The sequence below is a fragment of the Halichoeres trimaculatus genome, unplaced genomic scaffold (genome assembly GCF_033239565.1).
Source record: "Halichoeres trimaculatus isolate MK-OKI-2021-1 unplaced genomic scaffold, fHalTri1.1 fHalTri1_scaffold_17, whole genome shotgun sequence".
NCBI classification, from domain to species: domain Eukaryota; kingdom Metazoa; phylum Chordata; class Actinopteri; order Labriformes; family Labridae; genus Halichoeres; species Halichoeres trimaculatus.
The window spans coordinates 19331060-19346782 of NW_027437195.1; the positions used below are offsets into that span (position 1 = coordinate 19331060).

General features: G+C 36.3%; 2 protein-coding genes across 11 annotated transcripts; both read left to right on the forward strand.

Annotated features, from left to right (window-relative positions):
• The first annotated feature begins 1481 nt into the window (after window positions 1–1481).
• Window positions 1482–8855, forward strand: LOC141806901 (protein tyrosine phosphatase type IVA 2-like). Of its 8 annotated transcripts, none has more exons than XM_074692610.1 (9): window positions 1496–1588; window positions 2333–2471; window positions 2553–2677; window positions 3633–3832; window positions 4169–4272; window positions 4370–4462; window positions 5267–5397; window positions 6829–6903; window positions 7093–8855. In XM_074692610.1, the coding sequence occupies exons 5-9, from the start codon at window positions 4177–4179 to the stop codon at window positions 7202–7204; spliced, it is 507 nt and encodes a 168-aa protein (XP_074548711.1). In that variant the 5' UTR covers window positions 1496–1588; window positions 2333–2471; window positions 2553–2677; window positions 3633–3832; window positions 4169–4176; the 3' UTR covers window positions 7205–8855. The 8 variants fall into 8 exon arrangements, with proteins under 8 accessions (XP_074548705.1, XP_074548710.1, XP_074548709.1 ...); XM_074692611.1 differs by having other exon boundaries at window positions 3633–3726; XM_074692604.1 differs by having other exon boundaries at window positions 1482–1584; window positions 2336–2471; window positions 3633–4272.
• Window positions 8856–9687: 832 nt separating this feature from the next.
• On the forward strand, window positions 9688–15161 carry sdsl (serine dehydratase-like). 3 transcript variants are annotated; one of them, XM_074691786.1, is made up of 9 exons: window positions 9688–9804; window positions 11251–11405; window positions 11528–11564; window positions 11653–11792; window positions 11952–12040; window positions 12175–12408; window positions 12487–12617; window positions 12696–12782; window positions 12988–15160. In XM_074691786.1, the coding sequence occupies exons 2-9, from the start codon at window positions 11259–11261 to the stop codon at window positions 13089–13091; spliced, it is 969 nt and encodes a 322-aa protein (XP_074547887.1). In that variant the 5' UTR covers window positions 9688–9804; window positions 11251–11258; the 3' UTR covers window positions 13092–15160. The 3 variants fall into 3 exon arrangements, with proteins under 3 accessions (XP_074547887.1, XP_074547886.1, XP_074547888.1); XM_074691785.1 differs by having other exon boundaries at window positions 9699–9841; XM_074691787.1 differs by having other exon boundaries at window positions 9700–9804; window positions 11248–11405; window positions 12988–15161.
• Window positions 15162–15723: the final 562 nt, after the last annotated feature.

Sequence of the window (15723 nt, forward strand, 5' to 3'; positions counted from 1 at the left end):
CCCTTTTTTGTGTACTATTGTGTATTTTTGTTTCAAAACATTTGTCTTAGAATACTGCCCTAAAAAGAGTGAACCCAATAGATTTTAGATAAAGTAAGAACATAGTTAAGGTGGCTAAGCCACAATATGTTCACACCAAGGTTATAATAGTTAACTAAAACGAAACTATTTGTTTTGTTTAACATTGCAGTTAACTCAAACTAATAAAAACTAGAAAACAAAAACAATAAGTAATCTAAAACTGTATCTTGTGTTCACGAAACTAACTGAAACTAACTAAAATGATAGACAAAATTCCCTTAGTTGTAGTTTTTAACAATATTAATAGCCTTTAGGATTTAAATTAATCTGACACATTTTCCCAATTAATTTTAGACAGTTTTCGGCAGTTGTCAGTGCCGCACAGCACCATCATAGCGGCGTAAAGGGACTAGCTTGTTTACTGCACTGACTGGCTGTGCCCTGTACTTCAACAAAACGTAGAGGAGCAATGAATTAGAGCATCTGTAATAGTTTAATTGTTACAGAGTCAAAGTTTTTATTGTATGAGTCTGCCTTTATTGTTACAGAGTCCAAGTTTTTATTTATTGAAGCTTATATTATTTTGTTTTTTTTTATAATCTATGTTAATATTTTTTCTATGTTATTTATGTCAACATTATTTTATATAATTTATGCTTATATTTTTTTATACTAAGTTTATATTATTTTCATGTGTTCAAGGCAGCAGCCAACATTTCGGTATCAGCATTAACTGAGCAGTGAACATTATGTTGGACTTGAAAATAAACGGTATGACAAAATATTTACTCTGACCTTTTTGAATCCTGCACCTGGTTAACAAGGTATGAAAAAACTAAAACTACACTAAACTAAAACTAAACTAAAACTAAGTCTTGTTGCAAAAATCAAAACTAAATAAAAACTAGAATACCGGCTCTTAAACTAATTAAAACTAAACTGTAATGGAAAATGAAAGGTCAAAACTAACTAAAGCTAAACTATGACAAATCCAAAACTATTATAACCTTGGTTCACACTCCAGTTCATCTCTGATTGATATTGAAAATAAAATTTGAAAAACCACAGCAGACAATTTTCTAGAAATTCACTTCACAGTGTATAAAATTCAAATTCAAATTCTTGAATTATAACATTGAATTATAATATTGTATTGAAAATTGAAAATGAATTTGTATAACATTCAAGGGATGGGGTCAGGGGACTTGCTGTAATATTTTTGTGGCTATCAGTTCATCATGGTAAATGAGGAAAAGACTGAAGAGACTACAGATAAATTTGTAAAAGAGAGTACAAAATGTAAAAATGATATTGAAACAACAAGGGAGGACCTCTCCCAAAGACAAAGGAAAATTTATTTATTCTTTTTTTTTTTTTTTAATGTTTGCAAAGTAGAGCGGTTAGGTTGTAGTTCACACTCCATACCAGTAGGTTGCAGTAATGAGCATTGTCTTCTATCGCCAAAGTAAAAAAATGTAGATAAAAAAATTAAAGACCAGAAGAAGAACATGTCGAGTCCGCGGAGTTTTCAGTAGCAACGTCTTGATTTTGGGGAGTTCTGCTGTACGTAAGTATGTATTAGTTTGTGTAGCAACGGTGTCGCTTGTGTTTGCAAAGCTGCAATGCTTGCTGTGAGTCGTTTATATACGTATATCCCTGCTGTTTATCCCGACAACACTCTGTAAGCTGGCCTTGCTAAGTCGCCTTTAGAGACGGATGGCGTTGTTTACATTAGCAATGTATTGTGATGTATGTGGTCATAAATTCATGTGTTTACGTTTTGATATTGATTTGGTATGTAGTAAAATGAAATAATTAGAATCAAGGTTTTAGAAATAATTGCGACGAAATCTTATGCAGTAACGTATTTACTAACCGGGTCACAACTAACGCTATTACTGACTAGCCAGTAGGTACGTTCAGTTACAAACATCAGGCACCTTTTACAGTAACGGGGGTTTCTTTAACTTTAAGCTAAAATAACAGGAAATCCTTTATAAATTTGACGATGTGATGGACAACAAAGTAAACATACATTTGGCATTTTGGTCTTTTTTTGAACAAACAGGTCCACATTTAAATCAGTCTTCATTATTCGTTAGCATTACATTGGGCTAACTGAACCTTTGATCTATAACGTCCCATTACATTTCATAAGGGCAAGGTGCCAGGCCTGATCTGTAATTAAATGTTAATCAGAGAGACTAGTTAATGGAAAGTAAAAGTTAACATACAAGGTTAGGACTGCTTTGGTTATAATTTCATTTGGACACGTTAAGTCAGGTAATGATTGGTGTTTTCCTTCACTCAGCAGCTTAGCAGCAAGCTAGCGGGCCGTTGTCAGCCAGCATCCAGATAAGCAGCATCGTCTTCAATGGTGTGTCTTCATCCAAGAGCTGTCACATTTTTCTGTGCACGCTCAATGAACCATCTCTTCGGCTTTCTTCACGGTAAGATCAAGTATATCCAGTACAGTTTTACGTCTAAATTTTGAGCTACGCGTCATACTTACAGCTCAAACTTTCTCATAGGCTGCACATGTATGGCGTTTGCAAGGGTAGGAGGGGAGTTTTGCCAAGCCCAGCACCTACTGCTTATTGTCGACAAGTGAACAGGAGACACCAGCTTGGCCAAACACTGCCATTCACTCAGACAGGTATGTGTTTTAAAGGCTCATTTGAACCAAGTTAGGGCTGGGCTGTAAATTGAAAAATTCAGACTTGTGGTTTGGAATGAATTTAAAAAAAGGGAGAAAAATGATTTTCTCCCTTTCTCACTCCACTGCTTCCCATATGGCATCAGAGCCAGGCAGATACTACATACTTGCTGATCAAAGAGCACTGTCAAGGGTACTATCACTCGAATTATTGTGATGCAGAATCATGCAACTGGTCAGCACCAGCTCAAGCCTATCAAAAATAAGGGTGAGCTCTCCAAACTTGAGCCCCCATGAGGTGTCAATATCCCTTAGGTTAGTTTTCCTCAGGTCAAAGTTTGTTATGATAGGAGGGCATAAGTAATAAAAGAGTCATTTGAGGGCCCTCCCCCTAAGACATTTGGGGTTTCTGACGCTGAAGTCCAAGAATTATGCTAAAAATGTATGCAACTATTTGTGGCGGAGTTTAAGGATGTCAGGATTAACCTGTTTGACCATTGATCAAGATTTTTAATGTCACAGGTAACTTAATTGTAGAGGCTCTGCTTTGATACATATTTATTTTTTTGTCTCCATCAAAAAAACAGGCCTGCACATTGTGTTAGGCTCAGTTTGAAACCAAAATAAAGCAACCCCTGAGTGGTTTATCCAATTTGACAGTCTCTATCGGTGATGCCTCCTGGGGAATACTCTCATGACCAAAAAGGTGAACACCGTGGGGCTTTAGAAACTATTTGAGTCATTTCTTAGTCATTGTATTAATACAGTTTGTCAGGAAAGATCAAAGATTTTATTTCTAGGTCATATTGCCCAGGCCTAATTTTTGACCATTACAACTAGAAAACTCAGAATAGCTAAGAGGTACACTTCATCAGTGTAAACACATATACATGGAATGACACTTCTCGCAAGGCTTTTAAAAAGTGTACATGTAACATTTCCCCTCTCATTATAGGTCTTTACTGTCTGCCATTTCAACCCATATGAGGACAAGCCAATCTCCAGCCTGTCACCTGTCCTGGGGAATAGGGGAGGGTTTAATCCTTGAGGTGTTACTCAGAGCTGTTGTCTTTTTTGTTTTCTTTTACTCAGAATAATACAGCACTTTTTTAAACAGGCTAACAGACTTAAGAAAAGAAGAAAACAGGAGAAAGGGTTTGTTTTTTCTCTTTGTTTTGTTCTTACATGCTTGTTTATAGAAATATAATTTGGAAAGTCAATTTAGTGTTTTCTTTTTGCCAAAGAGGTTCCACCTGTCTACAAAAATATTTTTTGAGCCTAGTTAGACTTTTTTCTAGTCACTTTAGTGACTTGATTAGATAAACATACATACTTAAGCAGTAATCTGCATTGGAAAAAGTTTTTTTTCTTATTCGTTTGTTACAGACTCTTTTTACTCAAATTTTTTGGAGACCCCGTCTGTTACTCCTTCCAGCGAAGCACAGCATTTTTGTCTTGTACTTTTTTCCCTTTTATTGATAAACTTCGTAGGTCTCAAAATGAACCGACCAGCTTCAGTGGAGATCTGTTACGACTGTCTGAGGTTCCTCATTACGCATAACCCCACTAATGCACAACTTGGAAGGTTTATAGAGGTAGCATGCAGTTTTTCTTTAAAATACTTCTTCAGTTTTTTTTCATCAGAAAGTCCCAGTGAGGATAATGTGATAAAGACTGTGTTTTCTTCTGTAGGATTTAAAGGCATTTGGAGTCAACACACTTGTAAGAGTGTGTGCTGCTACTTATGACAAGACACCATTGGAGCAAGAAGGCATAAATGTCCTGGTAGGTTGAATATCCCTTTAAATTATAAAACTAATTAACTGAAACAGAAATCTGATTTCTTTTGTTTTGCATCCATTAATGTAAAATTGTAAATAGATAAATGTTCTCAACCATCTAACTTGCAAACATAAGCTTAAGGTACAATTCAGGCAAGCACATCAGCTTCTAAGCTGCTCCAACCATAAAGGGTTAATAGAGAGCAGGAAACCATGAACAGAGGGTGGGGCATCCTTCATCTTACTTAATAATAAATGATTAACATCAACAGGAAAAATAATTATGATTATTCAGATATGTGTCATCTTTTTTTCATTTGACAATACAAAACTTTCCACTCCCTTTTTAAACTAGGTGTAGTATTTTAAAGGGCTTCTGAAAAGACAGCACTTAAAATAAATGTGTTTAATCTGACTCTTCAATTGTGTGGTTTTTGTGTGGGAACACAAAAAAGGTCTGTTTAGAACATAATTTCTCCCAATTTCTCAACCTCCAATATAAAAATCCCTTAACACCAGGCCATCCTAGTGTCCCCTAAAAACAATTTCTAATGACTAACAAGTTCTGTCACCTCTACTCCCATTAACATGCCCAGTGATTTATTGTACCGTTTTTTTGCGGACTACAGTTACAATAGCATTGACTTTCTTAACTTGTATATTTCTTTTTGAAAATTAACACTTCACTAGCTCATGTTCCTTTTTACAAGACAGAGGACTGTGGGCATGTGCAAAGGAGTGGTTTTGCTTTTATGGCAGACTATGGCAACAAGAAGTTCAATCAAACACAACACCATCTCCCTTTCAGGACTGGCCATTTGAGGATGGGTCTGCCCCCCCAGACCAGGTGGTCGATGATTGGTTGAATCTGCTACAAATCAAGTTCAGAGATGAGCCTGGAAGCTGTGTGGCTGTGCACTGTGTAGCTGGACTTGGAAGGTCAGTATACAAAACAGATTAGCTTCTAATTTTTAAAAGTTTGTGTGGGTGTGTCATCGTTAAAAGAACACATCATCAGCTTCACTGCAGTCACCACAGGTGTTCTCTCTACACTTGAAGTGTATACAAAGACACCAACTGTAGCGTGGGCTTTCTCTTCAAACTAATATACTTTTGAAACTATTTGTTCCTTGCCAAAAGCTTGGCATAATTCAACACAAACGGAAGAAAAAACAAAACAAAAAGGGTATACTAACTTCGTAACTTAGTCCAATATCAATAGGATGAAAGAAATATTTTACAAACATAATTAGTTGTATTCCTATTTTTTATAGTAAATAATTAGACAAGTGAGAAACACAAAAAATTTGAAGTTGTTTCCAAAACACACCTGTTGCATTTAGTGTCATCTTTGATATTTTTATCTCTGTTTTATCTAGTTTTATTTTATAAATGAGCAATTGTTTTACGTTTTACTTTCTTGAAGTTAGGATTTTAGCATTTCAAACAGTAGACTTGAGTTTGATGTGCAATAGGGTCTATCTGTTGTACTGTCTGTTGCTGTTTCTTACTGCTCTACTGCCCCTCGGGAATAAATAACGCTTTTTCAATTCGATTTACTTGAATGTAAGGCTAATTACTAATGAGCAGCATGTTGGGAAACATGATTTCTTACTTCCATCATCAGTCTTTGTTTATAAAGTGAGAAATAACACATCTTATCTCACAAGACTTTACAGCCAATACAGAGAGACTCACACTGGAGAGATGTGCTTGTTATTTGAGGGATGAGACTTGCTGTAATATTTTTGTGGCTATGAGTCCATCATGGTAAATGAGGAAAAGTAAATGAGACTGCAGATAAATTTGAGAAATACCAAAAAACCCTTTTTAAGTAGAATCTGGCAAACAAGGCTGGATTTTTGTGGTTTTCTGAGAGCAGTAACTTCTTTTGGTCACTTTGTGGTGCTGTTTTCTTCCCCCAAGCACAACAGTTTTGTGTAGTTATATTTTGATTTTTAAAATTTTATGGTGGGGCTTCTGCCACACACCAGGACCAACATTTTAAGGATAAGTTGAAGTGATTCGTAAATGTCTGAAAGTGCATGCACATTGAGCATCAACAATTGTTATTTGCACACTTGCACATGTTTTTTTGCATGTCTCGACACTAAAAATTTGTGGGACATTGCAAGAAAAAAATAATATGCTTTCTATTACTACCTATTAACAACAGCTAAATTACTATGATCTGTAGCTACGGACCAGAGAGAAATGTAGCATGTACTAGGTAGGGCATAATACTCAAAGCACAGACTAAGTTTGAGTAAATCTGATTTTTTTTTACATGCTTCATACTGGGCTTTACAGCCAAAAGACTTTTCCAAAGAGATGACTGTAAATTTTAATGTATGTGTTACTGTTTTACAGAGCTCCTGTGTTGGTGGCCTTGGCCCTAATTGAGTGTGGGATGGAATATGAAGATGCTGTGCATTTCATTAGATTGTGAGTAAAACTCTGACACCAATGATATCCATTTCCCAAAGTTGCATTGACAGTTTATGTAATTCTGCATCATATAATAATTTTTGTATGTATAATGTTTGTATTTACAACACACCTGTCATCCTCTGTCAGTAATACATCTTTTAAAATTATAATATATATATAATAATGTTGATTTTATATTTTTAGGAAGCGTCGTGGGGCATTCAACTCCAAGCAGCTACTTTACCTGGAAAACTACAAACCAAAACTGTGTCTGCGCTCCAAAGATGCCAACGGACAGAGCTGCTCTATTCAGTAGACACCTCCAACTCAATGCGTCTTACATGCAGCTCAGGATGATGAGAGATGTTTTTATTTGATTTTCAGTAGATAGGTGACAAGTGTAGGTAATATTTTCTGTCACATCCACGCCAACTTCTCTATATATTTGAGGCTCTACATTTCCAAACTTTCTTGAGAAGGAAAACCCCAAAAAACAATATTCATTTAGATCTTAAACTTATAATGTTTATAATCTGGCCTATTTGGCAGTCAAAATGAATACTCCAGATGTTATTTGTAAATTGTTAAGAGTGGAAAGACTATGAAACTAGGGATAGGTATTGACAACTGGATCCTGTTAAAATCGATTAGAAATTATTTAATCCATTGACATAAGCAGACTTTATGCTTAATGATTCCCTTGTCAATTCTTTACATTATGCTGGAGCAGCCAGACCTTACGTCAATCCTGCTTGTCAGTCAGCAGCAGAATTACCAAGACAGTAGTGGAGGGCTGTAAGTCATCAAAAGCCTACCTTAAGTTTACCAAAAAGGACACTAACAACGTAAAGTGCAACTTGTGCAATGCTGTACTATCATGCAAGGGTTGCAACATCACCATGTTAACAACATTTCTTTGATGCATGGTGTTAAACACCAAGAGTGTCATGATATATTTACTTACAAACTCAATAAAATGTGTCTGACACCAAGCCTTTAAATCCTACTTTTTGTAGACAAAAATCCATGGGAATTGATGAGGGAATCAACAAAGAACCAGACTGAAAAGTGGAATTGATAATGGCATTGGTCTCAATAAAATCTTATCAACACCTATCCCTATATGAAATTGGTTTCACAGAAAATTTGTATTTTTCAGATAGAAAACAATTTGAACACTTGACATGGTTCACTCATTAAATGTCCTGTTGCCAGGAAGTGTCCCAGATAATAAGAAAAGTTGGAAATGTATAACATTTCAAATGTTTTTAAATAGTTTTTAATTATTTTTTTAAAGCTTGCAATTGTATGGTAAAGATATGATGTGCAGTTTTCATTAGCATTGGAGTCCACCTTGAATATGCGCCTAGTCAGTCATTGTCCCACGTTCAAATTCCTGTTAAGAGATGTGTGTGCTAGCTGTCACCTTATGAACACTGTTTCAAAATGTTACCAAGACCTAGCAGGTCTACATGTAAAACTGAGTTGCTGAAAACATATTTTAATAAAATGAAACGCTTAAAGGATTTGGTAGGTTCTCCTTTAAGCTGAAAAGTACAGTGATCCATTGGTAAGCCCTTTTCAGCATACAGTGCTGGGTGACATTATCCCAATATTAGGTATCAAATGGCCATAGTTAGTTCTTTCTGTGAGTACTATAAAATATTTCAGATGGTAATGCAAACTGTAACATTTATAAAAGTTAGAAAAGTATATCTATTTCTAAAAAAAATGTGCAGATCTGTCTTGTGTCCGATGAATCATCCCTGACCATTCACACACAAACCTAGGGACAATTTCCTATTATGTTTAAATCTGTTTGAACCCCATGGAACCTTAATTGTTGCTGTGCTTGAGGGATGCTGGGGGGATCTTTACTTGTTTTATTTATTTTTTTCTTTTCTTTAGAGTTTTTTCTTCTCATTCCCTGTACGTGTACTTGTTATTTATTAAATGATATAACTGTATTTTCCATGAGAAGTCTGCCTTCTTGAACAAATCCATTTATCTACTTGAATACTTTAAGTATTTCTTACTGAAAGGTTGCTTCCCACTACAACTTTGATGGATTGGTTAGTTAAAATTGAGCCAGGCAGCTAACCTCAGTGAGTGCTATAACAGTGGGCGCAGGTGTGATGCAGCCCTCCTGGTTGACAGACAGCATTACCTGGACCAGATGGATATGTGCATGCTGTTTCCAGATTATTTTTATGGATAATGTATTACATTTCTAAAATGTTAAGTGATGACATTACTAACTAAACCATTATGCCCCAATGGTCTAGCAATGTTGAAAAAAAACAACAAAAAAAAACAGCTTGGAGTTTTCTTTGGGTTCCTACACTAAAACATCTCTAATATGAAACATAAAGGAATAGTTTGCTGAAAATCAGTGTGGCGAGGCAGCAATACGCTTCCGTATCTTAAAGTATGAAGTCTGTTAATTAAGTTAGTCATTAATAGATTAGCTGTACAAAAGATCGCTGTTGATATCTGAACTGATCAAAATGGTGAAAGCGTTTTAGTACACGTGCGCGCGTGCGTGTGTTTTCTGAAAGTAGTCTATGATGAAAATGCAACGTGGAGCATGCCACGTGTACACAATAAGGCCCATAGAGCCCCTTGAGGTATGATAAAGTCTTGTTCAGAGGTCAGATGTGGTTTACAACCGGAGAGCAATCCAACAGTAACGTCGTTAAATTTTAATGCAGGCTCACGTGAATCATTGCATGTCCCCGCGTGACGCGCGAACTGCTTGCTGCGCGGAGGTCATCTCGGCAACGGAGCGGAACCTTTCTCCTGCCCTATTTTTGGGCATGGACCACTTATCGGACGGACCCAAAGAAACAAGAAAAGCGCCTACAGTTTGAGCAGCTGTAATTCGCACCCAACCAACGGATCCTCATCAGAAATCAGGTACCTTTTCCAGTGCTGTGGGACAAGTCAGATACTGGTAAAAACTACGCAATTCTGCTGGTTCATTTACATAGAACAGAAAAGAATATTCTTTATTGATCTCCATGGGGACATTTTTGTGTTACAGCAGCTTTGGAAAAATCATGGTGAAAATCCAATGATAAAAACAGAAATAATGAGATGAACTCGAGACAAGAATTAAAAATTAGAAGAATGAAAAAAAGAAAGAAAGAAAAAAAAATCACTATTTACACCATAACAAAATAAGTACAAGAATAAAAAATAAACAATACTAATGTGAAACTTAAGAGTTAAAGTAATGAAAAGTATTTAACTCACACTCTCCTTTAGCAGTTAGTGTTATTAAGACGGCGGTTATAAACACATGAGCTTTTGCAGATATGTTATCCCTGACTACACAGCACATCTTTTTTCAAATACATTCCAATTTTACTTGCCTTTACCAGCATAAAAACCCACTGAGATCCTTGAGAATTGAAAGGTTTCTGAAATATTGGAAAAAAGTAAAATATTAAGTCAAAATGAGAAATAATGGTTAAAACACAAAACTGAAATGCACAATGTTATCTTAAATAATGATAGCTAAACTGCAGATATTTCAGCCAATAGTGCAGTGCTTCCTAAGAGTGCCATGAAAGTAAGGAAGTAATACTAGGTCCACTGTGTGATGCATTTTAAGACAGCCTTTTGCTTTATGTTTTGATCACACCCTCAGTTAGTTTACCCTCCTGGCTTAGTGAATCAGTCGTAACTGTAACTGAGATACTAAGTTGTATGATCTAAATATATGATTGAGATGCAAAACTGGAAGTGAAAAAACTACTTAATATCTCTCAGACATTTTATTGGACTTAAGTAAAATGCTAAAACAAGATTATGCTCTATTATTCTGAAACCTTAGCATTTTTATCTCCCCCTGACAGTAGAGGTGTCCCATAGTGGAGGTCTGCAGAGCAGGGGCGTGTCTAGTATGTTTTTCTTGGGAGGGCCAGGTCAGTGCACGGACTGTTGAAGAGGAGCACACTGAGATTAATTTGTTTTTCACAACGATATATTTGCCACAAATACACTGTACAGTGTAAAAATATGACAATGTACATATTAAATGTCACAATTTTATGTTAATGAAATCGTCGACCAATCCCACCAACTGATTTTCTAATATACCCAAGGTGGCCTGAACAAAATTGGCTGGTTTTGATACGGTTTTGTCAGAATCCTCACATGGCATGACAAAATTACATCACCTGAAAAAAATTGTAATCAGATATTTTACAAATGAATACAAACACTTTTTAAAGCTAACCAAGAAGACCTGGATTCATCATTAGCTTCACCAGTCAGCCACAGCTAGCCCTGCTCAAATTGTGATTATGCTCAATTTTTCTCCACTTAAAAATGTTATTTGCCACTTTTGCAAAGTAGGGTGTGCAATGGAGAAGCAATTTCACCTCAACACACCACTGCTGGAAAGTGTCAGCATGTCAAAGCGTGTGGGAACAACGGTCTATCTAAAGATGGAGAATTCACAGCCCTCTGGCTCCTTCAAAATCCGTGGTATTGGACACCTCTGCCAAAAGGTAGGAACTCTTTATCTAGTGATGAAATTTCAAATATTTTTTTGGGAAAAGGACTGTTGTTTTCAAAGGACTTATATTAACTCTAACTTAACTCTAACCTGCTGTTTTCCATATTTCTTTAGCTAGCGAAGCAGTCTAAAGGAGTTGTGTGCTCATCAGGTGACACTTTTTTAATTACCACATCTCAAACCAATATGCCAGAATAAAAGTGGATATAAAATGAAAATATTATGTTTTTTTCTCTTAGGTGGTAATGCAGGTATGGCTGCAGCCTATGTTGCCCGAAAAATGGGTATACCAGCCACCATTGTGCTTCCTACTTCTTCTTCTTCTTTGGTTTTTCAAAGACTCCAGGAACAGGGTGCCAGAGTTAAGGTTTCAGGCAAGGTAAACTGTTTTATAGATATATATCTAAGTAATCTCTTTGTGACTTTATATTAGTCTGATATTGTTTAATTTAATCAACACATGTTGTTTGATAGTAGTTGTGAAATTGTTTAAGAGTTTAGATTGAGGGGGTTAAGAGTAAAATCTGTGTGTTTTTAGGTTTGGGATGATGCAAATACAGAGGCACTAAGGCTGGCTGAAACTGAAGATCTGACCTATGTTCCCCCATTTGATCACCCTCTCCTCTGGTAGACAATTCACCTCTGTTGAAGATGTAGTTTCCTCTAATGAGAAATTTACCGACATATCAACTAATCAACAAAATAAACAAACAAAATAACTTGAATACATCTCTTTCTCACCCCACATATCACAAATTCAGGCAGGGCCATTCCAGTTTGATCACAGAAGTTGCGGCCTCTTTTGGTCCGGGGGTGAAGCCTGGGGCTGTGGTTTTATCTGTGGGTGGAGGGGGCCTTCTTTGTGGAGTGATCCAGGGCCTCATAGATAAAGGCTGGAAGGACGTACCAATCATTGCCATGGAAACTGTAGGAGCTGACTGTTTCAACGCAGCTATTAAGGCAGGGGGTCTGGTCACCCTGGATGATATCACAAGGTTGGTAGTTAGACAGAGCTCAGATGTTTGGATCAGTGATCATCAAACCACTCACTGCTCATCTGTGTGTCATTATAGTGAAGCCAAATGTCTTGGAGCCAGAACCGTTTGCAAGAAAGCTTTTGAATACAGCCAATGCCCGGACTTGACGATCATTTCTGAGCTTGTGACTGACCAGGAGGCTCTGCAGGCTGTTGAAACATTTCTGGGTAAGTGATTCTTCACAACAAGCCTTCAAATAACTGTTTAAGTTATTAAAACTTATTCCAATGTGGCCTCTGCTGTAGATGAGGAGCGTGTGTTGGTGGAGATGGCCTGTGGAGCTTCACTGGCAGCTGTCTACAGCGGACTAATACAAAGACTGCAGAGTGAAGGTAAATACATCATTTCTATAAAATGTCCTCAACATGTAAACACCTGATGGAAATACACTTATGCTTACAAACCAAAGTGTTGTGACTATTTCTCTGTAACCATTTTTTAGCCCTGTTTATTCGGTCATTCTAATTAAAACTATGAAATAAAGCTGCTCTTCCAATAAAAGTCTTTCATAATTTATTTTGCATATCTCCTTTCTAGGTCGGCTGCCGACTCTTTTGGGCCCCCTGCTTGTGATTGTGTGTGGTGGCAGTTCAGTCGACATGAAACAATTGACTGACCTCAAAATCAAGCTTCAGACTTAAGATCATGTTATTTCCGCACATGTGTGTTGAAGACTTTTCAGAGTGGCTACGATGTACTCCTGGTTGCTGTTATCAAGGAAATAACGCTGAATGACTGCAAATCAGCCCTAATCATCATTATCACCATAAAAAAAAAGATATTACATTTTTGAGCCAAGTAGTGACTTTATATATACATAAATATAAAATGACTACTAAATTATACATAAATACATTTTATATAGAAACCAATATGTTTGAGCCATAATTAAGTTTTGTTTTCTTCTTGGTTTCTTTTTTTTTGTGTTTTTGTTCTGCCAGTAGGTGGTGTTTTAAATGGATTTAAGAAGCGTGAGTTAATGAGCCAGGTGTGTGTGGAATGGGAGGCATACAGTTTTCAACCATGGTTTGTTGTAATGGGCGGTGACTGTTTTTGCTATTTGTTTTATCGTGGATTATTTGATTTTTTGGGTGAATAGTAAATGAGTCACCGGATCCTAAGCTCTAAGGACAACTGTATTGGTTTTTTCTCGTTTTTATTTTTGTCACTACTTAAACGTGTGTCTGAGAAGTTCTTCCGTTCACACCGAAAAAATGTAGTCTTATTGGAAGAATCTACACAATATATACAGTGCTTAATCATTTTATTAGACCACTACTACCTGTGTAGGCTGTTTTTCACTACTGTCATAAATTAGTATTATCTGATGACATTTTTTTAATGTTTCTGTTAATGTTAATCCATCAGTATACAAAAGCTCTTTAGTTAAAATGATGTCTTGAGTGCTTAAATATAATTATTGTTGTTATGAAAGAGTTTTCAAATTTACCGTTTTACCATCAAACTAAACAAAAGAAGTAGTTAAGATCAATACATTATTGCAATGGGAAAACAACAATGCTACAAAATATTAAAAAACACAGCCGTATGTTGACTGATGCCAGTTAGATGGTATTAAAATTAAATGTGAACTATATTCTACGCCTATAACAAATACATCTATCATTTTACATATAAATCTAGTCTGTCTCTGTGGGGGGTTAGAAGTTATTACATAGTAGAGCAGTCTGTTTTAAGTACTGTAGTTTTATAGCTTTACCTTTGTGATGCAGCCAACAACAGAATCTTTTCCTGTGTTCAGTGTTTCAATGCACTCATTCATCATGGTGATGGTAATCTTGCTTGTTTTGTGCTGGATCAGAGAAAGTTCCTTTGTACACTTTACACTGGATTCATCAGGGTTATGATTGCTAATAACCTGTGTTTTTGTGTTTATCAGAAGGTTTGTCAGTTTGGTTTTGTTTTAATTTCTTTTTAAAAATCAAGTTTTCATTGAGTCTCCTTTTGTTATATTAATTTGTTATTTTGAGCAGCATTCCTTGGCCCTCTTTATTTGCCTCATTGCTCGTTAAACGCACTATTTTTACTCTTTTTCTAATAAATAACTTTATTATCACAGCCAGGGTTTTATGTTGCTTCTTATTTCCAAAAATGAGCCGAGTGCCAAGTACAAAGAGGTTCTCCATATCAGTTGTTTTTAAAGCCTAAATCACATGAAACAACAAAAATAATATTTTTGTTACAAATCCACCAAACAGATTGTGTCTTGTATTACGTTTATTTTAGATAAAGGTATTACAAATAAGAGGCCACAAAAGTCTTGGGTTTCATGTTAATTGTCCTTCTGTGTTCTAATCCAAAACCAAGACAACAGCAACAGCCAAATAATTCTTTACCTCTGAGTTCCTTTGGAGTTGGGTGTGAATGTTGAGTGTGTCCATGATTTCATTTCAGGCAGAGCTAAAAAACTCCTGCTGTGTCTCCAACGCCCTCAGATCCTTAGATTCATCATAGTCATGAGGAAACTGGACATCTTCCTTCCTCTGAAAATTTAACCCACCCGTGTCTCTGGGTGCTCCAGTTCTTGTTATAATATTCAAGTGTACAGTGTTGTCACTGTTTACCTAGAAATAATCTTCTCTGTTCTTTCCAGATTCACCTTTCAGTCACTGAAACAAACAAATGTACAGTCACAACACACTCATAGTGCCAATCTGACAGACAGTCCCTTCCCTGGCTCACCACAGGATCATAATTCATAAAATACTTTTGTCAGTTTTAAATGATTTCAGTGACTATTGGGTTTTTATTCTTTAATTGAATGGTTACACTGTTGTGTCCATGTGTGTAAAATCTCTCGCTGTTAAGCAGAAGTTGGTCTATCTAGTTTGCTTTGCTCCTATCAAATAAAGCTAATGTATAAACAAAATAAATAGAGCTGCCGTTTTTTAAGTAGTATTGTCATTAGTTGCATCTCAAGAATTCACCTGATAGCTCTCATCACGTGTTCCAGCCTGATGAGAGCGGGGAGGGATCTCTAAAAAAACACTTTCTCAGTGAACAGTGAACGGAGCAGGAAGGTGAAGCGTGGTGAGTGTTAATCCAACATTTGTACCTTTTCACTTTCAAAATCTCGGGTTAAGTTTTCTCTCTGTGAACCTTGAAGAAAAGAAAGGTTGAAATGGAGCCTGCTTTTGTTGTTTGTTTTGTTTTGTTTTGTGTGTGTGTGTGTGTGTGTGTGTGTGTGTGTGTGTGTGTGTGTGTGTGTGTGTGTGTGTGTGTGTGTGTGTGTGTGTGTGTGTGTGTGTGTGT